At 44.1% G+C, this 17,125-nt stretch overlaps 1 protein-coding gene across 1 annotated transcript in view; it reads left to right on the forward strand.

Annotated features, from left to right (window-relative positions):
• Window positions 1-3,717: 3,717 nt before the first annotated feature.
• Window positions 3,718-17,125, forward strand: part of asic1b (acid-sensing (proton-gated) ion channel 1b) — a gene marked incomplete at its 5' end in the record, with an annotated part of 234,789 nt that continues 221,381 nt past the window's right edge. Inside the window, one exon of the mRNA XM_084063456.1 lies at window positions 3,718-5,021. Coding sequence (XP_083919582.1) covers window positions 4,651-5,021 — 371 coding nt within the window. The remainder of the gene's footprint in view (window positions 5,022-17,125) is intronic.

Consider the following 17,125-nt stretch of genomic DNA (forward strand, 5'->3'; position numbering starts at 1 on the left):
TCTAGGCTATTTGTAAAAATGAATAAAGCAGTCTTACTTGTCAATTAGAATCAGCAGAGACACAGAGAATCAGCATAATACATATAATATCAAATGTAAATGTAGGTGGCAACACAGAATGCCTTGCGGGCAAAATACTTTCTAATGTAATTTCCCAGTAACTCAATTGCTAAAGTATCTACAGGAGACTAATGTAAATATGAAAGACTTGTATTCCAAAATACCCTGCCACACACCTTGGATGGACCCTGAGGTTTTAAGCTTATTTTGTTTGTGGAGGATTTAAACCTTCTGTACCAGGGGTAGATAAACAATGATTCAGAAGAAGAATATTTGTGCTGTATTAAACTTGAGGTGCAGATGCAGTTAACCTATTCTCAGATGCAATCAACTACCCCAAGATGGCTCGAAAAAGCAATAAAAGGATGAAATTATCACTGGAAATTGTATTGCACCAGTGAAGTCACTAGACTAGAGTAACCCTTCCTTCTTGGTTTTGATTATAGGCAGGGCTTGTTGTGTTCACAGCAAATGAGCGATCTTGACTTCAGGTTTATGTGGCCAAATTGCCAATGCTTACCCGCAAAATACATCATGGAAAAAAGTCTGAAACAGACAGAAAAACATAAATGTTCTCTGTCTATAATGGGGTTGTATCGCACATATAGTTATTTATATAGACTGATGACCGTCATTAAAGTATGTGAAATAAAGGTCCAGCCAGGCTCCCGTTACGACCCGGCCTCAAGGGCCCATTCCTGGCAATTATGTGAGTGAAAAATAGAAATAAGCAGTACGCTTGCTGCTGACCATTTACGTAACACCCACTGTAGTGTGGGTGTGAAGGTGTGATAAATGTAATACGGCCAATGAAGTTAGATTTTCCATATAAATGACTTGCACATCACATGAGAGAGAAGACTCGATGAGCTGCTGCTTTACTGCACCTCTATCTATGCACCTCTGTTTGGATGTGTTCAGTGAACGGATTTCCCTGCCTGTGTTCTTAACTGCTAATGATCAAACAACTGCCAGCCTACCATGTATTCATCCTGGGTAGAACCTGCAGTTACCCATTATTAGAACTAATGGCCACCTGTCTACGCGAGACCTTGTCTGTCCCTTTAATGACATCATCCCTCTGGTGTGGCGCCAAGACAACAGTTGCTCAGAAGCAAGTTGGATTGGGAGGGGATTGGGGATTGGTTGGTGGAAATTTGTCCTGTGATTATTCCTGGGGAGGTAATAGGTGGATAGGGTCTTGAGTCCTGTGGGTCAAGAGCCTCTGGCTCCCTCTATGCACAGCTTGGTGTCCAATAACTAAGCAGATTTGTCAGTGTGAGTGCAGTGTATGTATTCATCTTCCCTACCAGTTTGTGGGCTGGCACACCGCATAGCTCTGGCCAACGGAAAGGCCATTATGCATGCATGCCCTGGCAGCGAGCTGAGCGGAGAGCAGAGAGGAGCTCCCATGCAGGCCATCTCACAGTAATAATGTCATCCCCAAAAAACATTAAAGGAGACCCTGACCTTATCAAGCATTATGGGGAATATTTTAACATCACAATTTATCCTATATGGTCTCTAAATGATCATCAAACATGTAGAGATTCAATAAAGAGAATACCCCCTATCAATACTGACAAAGGAAATTGCCATATAGTATTAGATTATTCATTAAACCAACTGATAATATCCATATGGAATGATGATGATGATGTATGATGTAGTTTGTTTTTTACAAGTGTCATTCGTTCGTAGTCTTGAATCAAGCTATCTAGAATGTACAATTGATACATGTCAAGGTATCAGGACTCTTGATACCCTTACCTTGACATCTGTACATGTCAACATAGTAGCAACGTGTGCTACTGTAAGTGAAAAAAGAAAAACATCACTTATTTTCCACAGAAGTTTAAATCAACCTATTTAGTGCTGCTGTAACATTTGAGAGGTTAACATAATGTTTTCTGAAATATCTGACAATTGTGTGCTTCCTTGGAACAGAAGAATAGTCATACTGCTTGTAATAGACGGAAGATTATCCAGGAACGGCTGCGTTCCTGGATAATCTTGTCGGCACAACAGTACAATCATTCTTCATCATCAGATGGTCTCTGGAGTCTGGATCTACTTTTGATTCCAACTTTTCTGCTGGGAAAGAGACCCATATTCATGGGTTGACCAACACCAGTGGGAAGAGCTGCATTCCCAGGCCCGATTCACAGGCAGATCTGAGCAAGCTGGCTTAACAGAGTAGGCTGCAGAGAACAATGCTTTTGTCAAGATCCATCCAGATACCATTGAAAGAGAATTAATCCCAGGGAAATCTGAGCAGGTTGGCTGAACGATAGGGTAAGGGCAGGCACCGTGAAGGCTCCGTGCCCACTGCCACAACAGAAGAATGGCTTTGTCAGACATGCCCATCCAGGTACCACTTAAAGAGCATTATAGTATCATATTCTTCAGAATAACGAAAAAGGATATGACTAGCCTCTTTGTAGGCTAATCTATTTTCATACACTACCAGGTAGCAATGACAAAAAGACATGTCTGGGTGCTGTAATTCCCAGCACTTGCTATTAAAGTAAGACAGAGTAATTTCATATCTTATATCTCGTTCTGCGTTGTTCTGTCACATGGTGTGGCTGCCTAGAATTCACATCACCCCACTGGAGAATATGAGCAAGTCTCAGCTTCCCAATATGCTGCTGATCAATAAAGACGTCGCCTTTATAGATGACTGCCACATTGTTGCAGTCAATACTGTGGCAAATGGCGATTATGGATGCATTATGAGCAATTTCACGGGTGAGCTCCTCTCGCCTCGTGGAGATAGGGTTTCTATGACAGATTTGGCATTAACAGTCTCACAGCACATCTTTGCTGCCTGTCTCTGCTCGGCTCCCTTATTCTCGCTGACATATTTTTCCATTCCAGTCAACACCAAACTACAGAGGATTGGTCTGGGAGGAAATAGATTTGCTCCTGTGTGTGTGTGTGTGTGTGTGTGTGTGTGTGTGTGTGTGTGTGTGTGTGTGTGTGTGTGTGTGTGTGTGTGTGTGTGTGTGTGTGTATGTACTTGCCTGCACAAATGCATGGTGATGATCTGCATGTGTGTGTGTGTGTGTGTGTGTGTGTGTGTGTGTGTGTGTGTGTGTGTGTGTGTGTGTGTGTGTGTGTGTGTGTGTGTGTGTGTGTGTGTGTGCGTGAGTGCGTGCGTGCGAGTGAGTGAGTGAGTGAGTGAGTGAGAGCCAACCCCCTGTGGCTGTGAGTGTGAGTGTGTGTGAGTGTGAGTGTGTGTGTGGTGTAATTTATATGGGTGTACAGTGGTGGTCTGTCCCTTAGATGTGTGTATAGCGTGATGGCAAGAAGAGCTGCAGGCGCCTACCTTACAGCTCACGTCAGCAGTTCTACCTCTCTCTCTCTCTCTCTGACCTCTCAAGCCCTCATATTTCCCCTGTTTGTGCTCCTATAACCCCCACACACAGTGTTCTACATGAGGATACTGAACCCTGTGCTCATCATGACCGAGTTACATCAAGAACTGTGACTTGGAGGAGCTGCAACAGACCTAGTCGTCACCCAATGTAAAACACGTGCCATCATCCAATCCTTGCTCTCTCCTGATAGCCTGGGCGAATTTAATTGATCCGGGGTAAGCCACGGCTGTCTACTCTCTGAGGGTTTTCCCGAGAATTCCCCGAGAGAAGCTGCTCATTTGGGGGATTATGTTTTTTTTTCTCTTGGTCTTGCATCGCTTCCTCCGAGAGACGTTCTTTAAAAGGATAAGCCCGCAGGAGGGAAATAACACGGAGTTATTATGACTGCATTGTTGTGGCGTCCGTTCGACAGGGATACGAGAAGCATGCAGTCGCGCACCGCCGGGATTTGACAGAAAGCTGCTCTTGCTCTGCCATGATGCGGCTGTTTACTCGGGGTTATACGCAACTGGCTGCATCGCAGATTGTTTAAAACGGCGTATGAAAACAATTGAGTGTTTTTGTTACACATGGTGCTGGGACGCTAAAAAGAAAGGGCTAAATTAATGTAGCTGTCTACTCTCTCTACTCTACACACGACGTTTTGCTGCTGTGATTTTTTGTTGTTTTTCTGATTTTTTAAACATTTTATTGCCACTTCCCCCCACATTCCGAATTATTTCTGTTCCATCGATTATGGTTCATTTCAAGTTTGGAGACGAAATATCCACTTAAATCGTTCCAGCAGTGCGTAAGGAGTGGACAGGGTTGGATTCTATCCATCCATGCGCCGCTGGACATCAGTTTATTGATTATGATGGGACTGTGAACGAAGGCAGAAGAACGTGTGGTTTTCTCTGTCGTTTGATCTGTTTTAATCTCAGGCACGAAACAAAAAGGTTGAAATCTCTTGTAAAGATGCTCTGACTTCGCTGCAGGTGTTTGATGGATCTTTGGTCATTTCGCCGGTAACCGGAAAGGCTCGTCCCAAAACACGCTCGCCCCCATTTAACATCTCACTGAATGAAAAACATACAAACACATGCGTAGAGGGGCGTGAACTTGCAGTTAGTCACCTCCTTCCAGTTGATCGGTGGAGCCAAACCTTGTGCAGAAAAGTCTTGAGATTTATTCTCCCCGTTTTCCCGTCTCAACCCAAGCCTCCACCATGGACATCAAAGCGGAGTCAGAAGACATGGACAACATGGACTACAAACGGCCGGCTCCCATCGAGGTGTTCGCCAGCAGGTCCACGCTGCACGGCATCTCGCACATGTTCACCTACGAACGCATGTGCATCAAGCGCACCCTGTGGATTTTATTCTTCCTGGGCTCCCTGGGGGTCCTGGTGCTGGTGTGCGTGGACCGCGTGCAGCTGTACTTCCAGTACCCCCACGTCACCAAGCTGGACGAGGTGGCGGCCAGCCTGATGGTGTTCCCGGCCGTCACCTTCTGCAACCTCAACTCGTTCCGCTTCAGCAGGGTGACGCGAAACGACCTGTACCACGCCGGGGAGCTCCTCGCCTTGCTCAACGGCAGGTGTGTGCGTGTGTGTGTGTGCGCGTGCGAGAGAGAGAGAGAGAGAGAGAGAGAGAGAGAGAGAGAGAGAGAGAGAGAGAGAGAGAGAGAGAGAGAGAGAGAGAGAGAGAGAGAGAGAGAGAGAGAGAGAGAGAGAGAGAGAGAGAGAGAGAGAGAGAGAGAGAGAGAGAGAGAGAGAGAGAGTGTGTGTTTTCGTGCGTGTGTGTGTGTGTGTGTGTGTGTGTGTGTGTGTGTTTTCGTGCGTGTGAGTCAGAGAGCATCTCTGTTGCTTGTGCCTTTAGGCCTGTCTCTCTTTACTTTTTGCTACTGCTTCAAAAGTTTGCAATACGTTCTCCAATGTGTTACCTGAATCCATCAGGTTTATTGTACATAGTTAATAAAAAAGGCTATTCTCATCATAATGTAATGAGAAGAGGTCTCAATATTAAGCACATCACCCTAGATTCTTAATATAAAGTTGACTAGGCAGTACAGGTTATGTGAACGCTGACTGCATCTCTAGGCCTAAGAAATAATCAGATATATTTGAATAACTGAAAGGGTCATTATAAGGCTGGTTTGGTGTATGTTGATGATGCTGAGCTAAAAGCGATCATGCCTCATCATGAAATCACGTGGCAGTGTTTGAACACCCATCTTTGGCTGGCTTTCGCTGTTCAACTTCTGGCGGCAGTAAAAATACCGTGCTCCTATACATGCAACACCTCTTAAGGCACTCTATGAATGTATGAACCTGCACTGACTTTGACCAGAGATAATTGGGGGTTGAAAGGAAGGTTCTCTGTGATTGAAAGTAACTAAGTACATTTACTGAAGTACTGTACTTTTAAGTAGGCTTAAAGTTTTGAGGTACTTTTACTTTACCTGATTTGATTTTTTTTCGATACTTTATACTTCTACTCCTGTACATTTCAGAGGCAAATATTGTACCTTTTACTCCACTACAATTATTTTGACAGCTTTAGTTTCTATACTTTTATTATTTACAAAACATACATTTATTGCATTAACCACTTAAGCCTTATTATATACTTTGAAAATCACATTTTGATACTTTGTGTGCTTGGAGATTTGCTTTTTCAAAAATATTTTTTGACAGATTTAGAGATAAATTGTGAAATGGGCCATTCTGCACAACGAGTACTGTAAGAATTTTGGTGCAAATATCTTTATAGGCCCACTTTTACTTAAGTAACATTTTGAATGTAGGCCATTTACTTGTAACAAAGTACCACTAGTCTGTGAACGTCAAATGGAAGGCATGATGGAATACCCAGCTATTACACTTGTTAATTGTTCACTTTTGCTATGACCATTTGACTGCTCGCTGCTATGGCCACCCCACCCTTGACTTCTGTAGCTGTCAACTGCAGATTTATTCACCCTTCTCTCTGCTGCACAGTGTGACTGTGTGGGGGGGTATACATGTGGGAATTGCCAGCCTTAGCTATGTGTTCAGCTCCTTTCAGTTGAAACGGGCCTGCCCTCTCAGAGGACCCCGACTGACATGATGCAAGAACTGAATAACTTAATTGTGTATTGTGGGGAGTTGTGGTGTGGTTACTCAGTTCAAAGACGACACACTAGACACTACTTCAAAAGAACAGCCAGCTTTAATTCCAGAAGAACCTGTGAGGAACTCGACATTCACAGCGAAATAGTAGGCGAGTCATTAATTTTCACTAGGAACACTAGTAACTATGTGTCAACTAACACAAAGTAGTAAACCTAAATTAGGTTTGAAATATTATGCAATAAACTATAAATGCTACCAGGCCAACAGTGCATGAATAATAATAATACAAAATAACAGAAAAAGATTAGAGTTTAACAATCTCTCAAAACTAATGCTACTAGGAGGAGGATTTTTTTGCATTACTTCTATGTACAGTTGTCCATGGTGCTGACAGTCTGACAGTATAGCATTATGAGTCCTCGATGATTTTGTCTTTAATGTTGGGGCGGGGGGGGGGCTCTTCATGTGGGTCCTACTTTATTCTAACCACGTACACGTATATGATTTCCCTCCACTTATTATTCACAGCTATTCACACACACACACACACACACACACACACACACACACACACACACACACACACACACACACACACACACACACACACACACACACACACACACACACACACACACACACACACACACACTGCCGTTATGGAAAAAACATCTACATAATAAACACATCTAAATGCCATTTTGAACCCATCACTCAAGTGCACATTTTTTATTATTGATCCACAGGTCTCTATTGCCTAAGGCACAGCCTGACTGCACTTCTGTGGTGCAGTCAGTTTCCATACTGAATGACATGGCTCGGTGACCTCTTCATATATGCATTCAGATTACTGGAGATAACACTACGTTGAGGAGGGCGATAGATTTCTGGAGGATGCATGTTCTGGATCCTTACGTGGGTTATATCTTTCAAAGCTAGCACAGATCTTTCTTTTTTTCCTTTTTCTTTTTCTTCTCTTTCTGTGGATTTTGTTCCCTATATTGGTAGTGTTGGCTGCAATGGCACACCATTAAAGTGCACAAAATGTGCCACATCAGTCTATACCTAGCCTGGCGTAGACAGACTATATCACTGCGTGGATATGAGTCTGGTGCTTCTATGAGGACGTTTTTTTTTCCTAAGGGGGCGCGATCAATACAATGACTCTCGACGCAATTGGTTAGACCTACAAACCAACTACCAATTACAGTCTCCCATATTCGACTTCTGGAGCAGGAAATGGATTCTCTATGGAGCAGTGCCAGACCCAAATCGCAGAGTGCATTTTTTTTGCACTGGCAGATTCGTCTGGTCCCAGGCTAGTCTATACCCAGGGGTGCACATAACTTTTTAGGTCTGGTACGCAGAAGAGCACCTGGACATGTGACTTGGTGCGCATGGCGCCCGTCCCGTTTTGTCAACGGGGGGGGGGGGGGGGGGGGTCAGCACGGTGCGCACCGGACAGTTTTGTCAACGGGGGGGGGGGAGAGAAAAAAAGGACGCTCTGCTTCTAAATTCCGCCGATTTTCGCCGTTTTTTCTTTCTCACGCTGTTAGATAAAGCCCCCAAGGTTGGTGCCCTGTGCTGCTGCGCTGATTTTATCCGCCAGATTGGGACGTTCATGGCATATTTTGCACCATTACATTACGGTGCGTCCATCATCGGTGACGAGTGCCTCTAACAGCCGCTGCTGGCTGCGTGCACGCAGCGAGGCAATGCGAGGCGATGCGAGGCGACGTGAGTCATATCTCTACCCCTGTGCCTAATGGCTGTACATGGGGGCGACGGGTGCTTTAGAGTGATTGTGTGAGTGTGGCTTCAGGAAGTAAATTCCTAGCCTCGATCTCCAGGCTTTTATTTTTTAGTTTTGCTAAAAAATAAAAGCTTGGAAATTCCTGTCCCAGCTGTTGGTGCGCAAAAGCGCCTCGCGTCGCCTGATGTGGTGCGCATTTTTTATTTTGGGTGCGCATGCGCACCTGCGCACCAGTTATGTGCACCCCTGTCTATACCCAATCTACAAATTAGCCTCAAGAACGACTATATTTATATTTTGAATGTTTTGAGAAACACATTTCCTAAACTCTAGGTGCGATTGCTACCAAATCTTCTCCTGTGGCTCATTATTGGACCACGCTTATCAAAACTAGAGCCAGGCAGCCAGACAGTCAGACATATAGCTTAGCTTGCTGATATCTTATTTAGTTTTGAAGATATTGACCAATGAACTTCAAAAGGGTGTGGCTCAGCAAATAAATAGAACAAAGTAAATAAAACAACTCTTGGTCCGATCATCACAAAACTTGTAGGATATGTCTACATGAGTACCTGAAACATACCCGAAAGTTTCATTTAAATCAACCACTAGGGCACTACAATTGAAGTGTGGCATAACACAAATCAGACTATATATTAAAACATGTTTGTCCAAAAAAATGCACAGGATATGTTTCATATCCTTTTGGTTAACGTTTTCTCTTAAACCGCTACTTTCACAGGCACATATTTGGACATACATCAATGATAGTTTGTTCAAACATCATCAAAATTGTTGGATAGTTTTAATTATGCTTGAAATGTACCCAAAATGTTGTTGAAATTGAAAGTTTGGGGGTGGCGGCGGCATTGCTGTAAAAGGATGTGGCCCAGCACAGATTTGGCCATACATTAAAGAGTATACATATCTGTTATATTTAATACAAATGTCAGAAACAGTAAAAGGTTTAGACTCCTCACAGCTTTTGACTTCTAACTGTCTGTGTTGGCTTGCATTCCTGAATCGCTGTTATATGGCTAAAGCAAATCGATTAAGAAAACGTCAAATAAACATCAAATGAAAGGTTGAGAGCAGTCTCTTCCAAACCAGAGTGACTTTGGGATGATGGCGGACTTCAGACAGGAGGGGGATGGGACTACAAGCAGAGGCAATTAACTTGTGGCTCGTAAGCTGTGTGATGAACAAGCCTTTATCCCCGTGTAATTAGCGCTGTTTGTGAAGCTACTGTGTTGTCCTACTGATAAACACTCAGTCCTCCCTCTCTCTGCATTTCTCACACCCTCTGTCCAATTGAGCCTCGAGGGAGGTGTTCCCTGCCTCCCTGCAGTCACGCTCTGCGAGAAGTGATGCAGGAGGTGACTTTGGCCGGGGGTGCGTGGGACCATCATATTGATGTAGAAAATTGATGTAGAAAATTGTGTTAGAACCACGTCAGAGGGGCTGAGAAGGAAATTGGGAGAGCTCAAAGCAGGGGAACATGTTATGGAAAAGCTGTTCTGGCTTCCTGCGTTAATGTTAACCATTGAGCATGGATTTGTTCACACCTGGGCAACATGCCACAGGTAGCGTTTGAAGATCGTAGAGGAAAAATCAAATGTCATATTGTAATAGTTGTATGTGTTCCCTACATTGAAAGAAACCATTAGGTAGTCTCTGCACTCCTTCAGGGAAGGCAGTCTGTCCGAGACACCATGACGCTAGCTAGACTATAGCTGTCTTCAGTCTAGCTTGGTAAAGCTAGACTCACAATTACAACACTTTACATTTACTCCACTACTCACTCCAGTCCCGCATTTTTATACCAAGGAAATCAATTGCTCTCTCGTGTGTAGCTTCAAGTCACACTCCGTAGTGCAGAACATTGCAGAACATTGCAAGTTAAATTCCACAGGGAATGCAATTATATGGTAATTAGCGAAATAAAGGTCATTTTGAAGTATAGGTAGCATTAATGCAGTATTTGTTGCCAAAATGTTTAATCAGCTGATGAAAGTCAGTGAAGCAATTCTTTCAATAACACAATTTATAATCCCAAGGTGTATCTTTACCGGAGCAAGCATTCCCTACGTTCACATTAGCAGTAGACTACTCTATGTGAATGCTACATAATGTTAACGTGAGATGACATGATGTAATCAGACTGTTGGAGAGGAAGCGCTGTTGATGGGACAAGAGATCAGATTACCCCTGTTGCAATGTTGTACTGTATTTTGACGCATTTGTTCATTTGCATTTATAGTGTGATTGCTGTGTGCTGAAGAGAATACAACTGGAGACACATAAGTAGGAAATTTTAAGTTGGTATTCGGGTGATGTATCATCTATTCTTGACTGGGTGTAATGTGCTACCTCAATATTTTGCTCCTATTGTTGGGTTGGTTTGTGACATTGCATATCACTATTAGAGACATGGAGATTTTCTGGGTTCACATAATTGTATTGCCAATCTTAGCTGCCATGGTTTTCATTTCTGCTATCTTAACAATAATTGCATGATTGTGTCACAGCCAGGTGGACCATAAAGGAATTATTTTGGGACATTCAGGGAATAATTATCTTTAAATGTGTTAAGACGTTATCTATGACTAATATCTAATACTACTTTTTATAATTTAAAATGTATGTGTAATTTGTATGCATTTACATGGCACTTCTGTAAAAAAGACCCAGGTCTCAGTTTGTCTCCCTGTTAAAGTTACAGTTTCAAACAATTCATTATTTTAAGCAGCCATATGCAGAACTTTGTCCAAAGGAAGCGACAGCATTTAGTCATTTTCAAGGACATTGAGCAAACAATCCAACCCACACACAATTGTATAAACACAATTAGTGGTAATTGGGTGATTAACTGAGATAACACCAAGATGTGATCCTTGTTTTGTCACGTGGCCTGAGGTATCAACAGCTAATCAAGTCAAGGGACTGTAGAAAGGATAAGTATAAGCATTGCATAAGAGACGTTATAGAGGATAGGAGTTTTCTAATCTACTGCGCTTGGGCTATGAAGTCTTAACTGAATTCGGTTCAATGACTACAATGCTATTGTCGAAGACCCCACTGAAAATCACTGGTTGTCTTTATTTACTCTGTTCCCTTGTGAGGTGACAAGAAGATACAGATGCTCCTTAACTCCTTTTAGTCCCCTTCGGAAAATGTAAGCGCTCGTGGCCCATAATCCAATTTGGTGCCCCCCCCACCCCACGTAATGAGTGTGCAGTGATTGCTTTGGGGAGTATTGGCGGGGCAATATTAAAATTCCACCCATATTGTTGTGATTGTATCCGTTTAATCCATTAAAACCGGTAAAGCATCTGTGCCATTTTACATTTTAGCTATATATATATATATATATATATATATATATATATATATATATATATATATATATATAGCAACACACGTTTTTCAGAAAACTCCTAGGATTTAGAAAAGTGGTTCTCAAAAATAGCAGATCTTCAAGCTCACAGTGCTTCACTTCATGCAGCGTTGCAGACTTGTACATATCTCTGCTGTCCGGCAGCAACCAGCTAACTCCAAAATGTTAATTTTTCAGGAAATGACAAAAACAAAACAAAAATGGAGTTAGGAGGTTTTGTTCATCATTGATAAAAACAGCTGAATGGACCTCCAAGCTCACAATGAGGTTGGAGGTCAAAAGGGGGTGGAGCCTGGATTCAGCTAAACAAGCTAACTCCACCCCCCTTTGGTGAACTTAGCTGGTTTAGCAGAAAGTTTGATGTTCTAATGGAGTTAGCTGGTTTTGTCAGAAGCACTTTATAATACTTTTAATTGGTTCAATATTTTTTTAATCAACACACAGACGTAAAGGGTGTTCAATGGCCCTGATTTATGGAAAAAAATGCAAAAGCGGAAAAATGGAGTTAGCTGGTTCCTGCAGCGATATGCTATTTTGGAGAAAAACATCTTTAAAGTGTTTTTGAATCATTTTGAATTTTGAACACAAATTTTGGGGGTCCTTGACATGAAAATGTTTGAGAACTACTGATTTAGAAGGCATTTGTAGAATCGGCCTCAGGTCTCAATGGGTTAAAGAAAAGCCTCCTGACTAGGGGATGTGAGTGCATGCAGCGTCTTAAGTGCTCTCCTGGCAGCTATGTGCTCCTTATAAGACGGAGACTAGGGATACAATTCAATTAAGTTAAGGAATCAGCCACAACAAGCTGTGTCTTTCTAGTAGAATAAAAAACATGACAAGGTGGTGATGCAGTCCCAACGGGGACAGCGGGCACTGAGCTGGGTTTATCATTTTTTTATCTGAGATTTAGCCTCAGTTTGACCTAACTGAAAAAAAATCTGTCAATATTTGGTTTTGTGCAGTGTGGCTTGCCAAACCTCTTAATATTTTAGTAACCTACTATAAAGGTGTGGAGTAAAAATTGTCAACACACCAGTCAGTTGCAGTAATTAGTTACTGTATTATTCATCTTATGTGCTGTTACAGTTATGTTATTACTTATTGACTACTGATAGCGCCCATGTATCTGAAAGGAAATTACAGCCGGTTTCCCTGTCTTTACTTATTAGCATAATCTCTTTAAGTCAGAGGGAAACGTTAACAGGACCTTGAAGGGATAGTCAATGGTAAGGCACTTAGGTAGAGTATTCTGAGGTCACTATGTTTACACAGTCTACCAGGGGTCTTCGAATGTCCATGTGAAGCCATTCTGTTAGTGGAGGTCTTTATACCTTTGACATAATGAGGCATAATGGGGCATCCATCGCTGAATAGATACCATCTGGGAATTAGAAGGGCCTTGGTCTGCCCCTCTGGTCTGCCCAGCCAGCTTGTGTCGAAGAGTCCCTGAGCAAGAGCCCAAACTGCTCCCCGGGCACTGTATTAATAGTGCCCACTGCAAGTCCTAACACTGTAGTCAGGATGGGTGAATGCAGTGGACAAATGTCCACTGCATTCATGTGCAAAGGTACAGTTACAAGAAATAAATAGGAGTGCAGACAAAATTATGAAATTACAATTATAAAGTATTATGGTGTTAATAAGTCCTAGACCTTGGTTGTTGTATATCCTACTATATCCTACTATCCTATCCTACTAGCCTACTATATAATAAGGAAACCTCTGTCATCAAAACCTCTTTGTTCTGCATGGTTGTCCTCTGTGGCTTGAGCAATTGATCTGAACTTGCACACGGCCATTGGCCATTTGTATAATTATGCACACAACCACGATGCCTGTTTTTCACTTTCCAAAAATGTAAGCTGTTTATTATCGTTTTTCCTGCAAGCTATGGGATCATCTCTAGCGACTGGCTACAAACGGCCACACAGATAGAACGGTAGAACACATACACGCTGCAAACTTTTTAAATTTACAGCCCGTGTCCACACACACTGTGTTTTATAAGCGGGAGGACGCTTTGGATATCATCTTCATAGCACTAGCACGCAGATTTACACGTGCACTGTGATGAAATGATATGGTTGAATGACAGCGGGATTTGGCAGAGGGGGATTGAAGTTAAGATCGTATCCATGTCGCTCAGCATGATCCTGAAGCTCCAACAGCACCTGGCCTGCGATCGTCACTCTTAACAACTCTCTCCCCCACACTGTCTGTCTCACCAGCTGTGCTCAATCAATGCCATTAACACGTAACACTGCATCAAACTTTTTGTGGAATTTTGCCATTTCGGAGATAAAGGAAACTGCGGAGCAGTCCTGAAAGTTTAACAGTTTTTGTCCCACATGAAGTGAACAGAGCACTTAATACTTTGAGTGCGCACAACCCGGAGTATGGACTAGTTGAATATAAATACCCTTTTTTATAAAATTAATAATATCATCTTTTGAACAAGTATCAAATATTACTAACTAGAGTTTCGGGGGGCTACGCCCCCCTCAACCCCAGCCGCGCACGGGGCCCAGCGTGGCCGTGTGTATATTGGGGGACCCAAATCGCCGGAGTGAAACTGGGGAAAAGTTTTTTTGAAAAAGGAAAAAATTTGAAGAAATAATATTTGTTATGTTTCAGGGGGTCCACAGGGGGTCCGCGGACCCCCTGATGGTCCACTGACCCCCTGTGGAGTGTTGGGACGCGCGGGGACACCCCTGGAACATTGCGGACCATTTCGGTGTTTTTTTTTTTTTCATGAAGGTGGTTGCTTGTTTCTGGCGCAGGCTGTGCAAACCTGGCAACCCAGCGCATGCTGCCGCACGTTTAAGTGGCGTAGCGTCATGAGGGTCAGTGGGGCCGTGGCTCGGTCAGTGAAGACCCTGTAGTGCGGATGATATGTGGCATAGAGGGGCAGATTGTAAATCCACAGAGGAAACATCCGTGGGCTACCATTGGTTCAGCGATGTGTGCGGTCGCCCTGCGGACCCTCCTCCTCCACCAATGTGCAGTATTGAGAGCCCTGACGTCACAACAATTGGAGCGATGGGCACTGCACTGTGGTTGGTTAGGGTACAGCTAGGGCCCAGGTAGAACCCAGTTAAAGCCTGCATGGGCAAACCCAGTTAGGACCCGCCTTGGTCCCACATAAACATGGCTAGTTGGGGCCCACCTAAGGGCCAGGTAGAAGCTACTTATAGCCTGCATGGGCATCGCAGTTGGGACTGAAGTGGATGCCGCTGACATTGCTGACATTGCTGACATGGGGTCCATATGGTTTAGCCCACCTTGAAACCATATGGGAACTACGCTGGCATGCTGGCTGTAATGCAAACGCTGCATCATACCTGCAGTGTGTAGTTTGATGTTGTGTGTGTAGCAGATATACCTGCAGTGTGTAGATCAATGTCCATAGGAAAGTCAATGCCCAGCAGTGTTTTTTTTCCCCAGCAGAGTTTCTAGTGTCTCTGTGTCTCTCTGGAAGAGGTTGCACATGAACTCTGCAGCCGCACTGAGGCGCTCCAAGCCAGAGCCGGCGCGCCCTATTAGGCAGAGTAGGCAGTTGCCTAGGGCGCCACTAGGGGGGGGGGCGCAAAAAAAAAAAAAAAAAAAAAAAACCAGGTGGCGCTGTGGCAGAAAACGGTGGCGGTGCGGGGGGGGGGGGGGGGAGGGGGGGGCGCCAGGAAAAATATTGCCTAGGGCGCCAAATTACCTAGCACCGGCACTGCTCCAAGCCAAACACTCTGACATTAAGCTGCTTCACACAACAAACATCAGCACCACGCTGCAGTTTGTCCAAAAGACACAATATCTCCTCTCCCACCGACGTCATGTGTTCATTTATCGACAGCCGTACAGACTCCTTTTGACACATTTTACGTCGTTTATCCAGCTCTCACTGACTCTCCACATCGGGCTGTTATTTTCCTGCGATCAAGTCAACGATGTGAGAGATTAGCTATCACAGACGGACGGACAGGGGGTGAAACATAGTCTTGCGCCATGCCTTTCGGCCTGGCGGAGACAATAAAAAACCGAAAGTAAAGGAAATGGCCATTTCTGCAACAGAAGTAGTCAATAAACTATGCTATGAAAACATGGGCCACATTGGCAAAGAATGTAAGAAAGAGGCAATCATGTAGGAAATAGCTGATCTCCAAGCTTACAAAGCCTGTCAACGTGAGGCGTTTCGAGCTTGTAGATCGGCTATTTTCACAATATTTACTTGTGGAACGGAGTCAAACAGAATGGGGGGGGCCCAGATCAAGTACGTGTATTTGGGGGGGGGGCGGCGTGAAAGGGTTGATAGACACTGCTCTAATCGGAGCGAAATTATCTGAAATTACTACATGACCATAATGCAGCCTAACATGCCTTGCACGGGGCGGTCCTGCCATTACGTTAGTTACTGTAGTTGCTGTGGAGCTAAATAGTTCTCCAGAAGACACACACAAACATACACCATCTACAATGGACGAACTGAGCAGCAATATAGACATTCACCACACGAACGTGCATTGTTGACAAAGTGATTGCACAGCCGCTGCAGGCATGACAACCAGGTTAGCGTTAGCGACATGGCAGCTATCACAGCGCCCTGTCCGTCGTGCTGCAACTGCCTGTGATGGCTACAGCAGTAACAGCAAGCTGTCTGCGATGCCATTGTCTGGAGACTGCTGTTAGCGTGACACGACCAATGAGAGTGAGCGCTGTAGTTGTTGCTAAGATACGGTGGCGTCTCTGGCCCATAGCTTGTAGATCTCTCACACATGATTGGCGTAGGCTGCGTTGCCAGGTCTGACTTTGTGTCTAAGCAATGCGCGGCTTATTTTTGCGCGCCTTTGGGCTCGTTTGCATTGTGCGCACGGCAGCGCTTGTTTAGCGTACGTCAGCGCGACGTGGCAACGGACGTGGCAACGTGAAAGGTGATTGGCTGGTGAAAAGAAACACCCGACGTTACACCAGAAATGGTGCCTGGAGAAAATGGTGACCAAAAAAAAAGTTTTGAAAAAAAGGAAAAGAAACCCGCAGCGGCTGGCTGCTGTTGTGGTGATGAGGGCGTGCGCACGGTAAACGGTACGAAGCGGGCTCCCCTTCCGTTTTGTCCGACATTTGGTGAGTAGAATTAATTATGTTGCGCGGTGGAAACGGTGTAGTGAGCAGTGAGATGTCCCCTACGCGAGGCGTAAATTCAGCGCGGCCGGCGTGGCGAGTCAGTAGGCGACATGTGGTCTGGCGGTGCGTTGTTTAGTCGATAACAGAGCTGTGGGGTGTCACCACCGAGGGTGCGGAAGTTGCTCGCCATTTATATAGTTAGATAGCTCATTTTGCCTCTTGTTACTGCTTGACATTTGGTGTCACTCTGATGTACAACCCTCCCTGTTTTCCAGGTTACTATTTAATGACAACATTTTGTAGAACTCCCTGCTACCCTTGCCTATAAC

The sequence above is a fragment of the Gymnoscopelus microlampas genome, assembly GCF_963454915.1.
Source record: "Gymnoscopelus microlampas genome assembly, chromosome: 7".
NCBI lineage: Eukaryota > Metazoa > Chordata > Actinopteri > Myctophiformes > Myctophidae > Gymnoscopelus > Gymnoscopelus microlampas.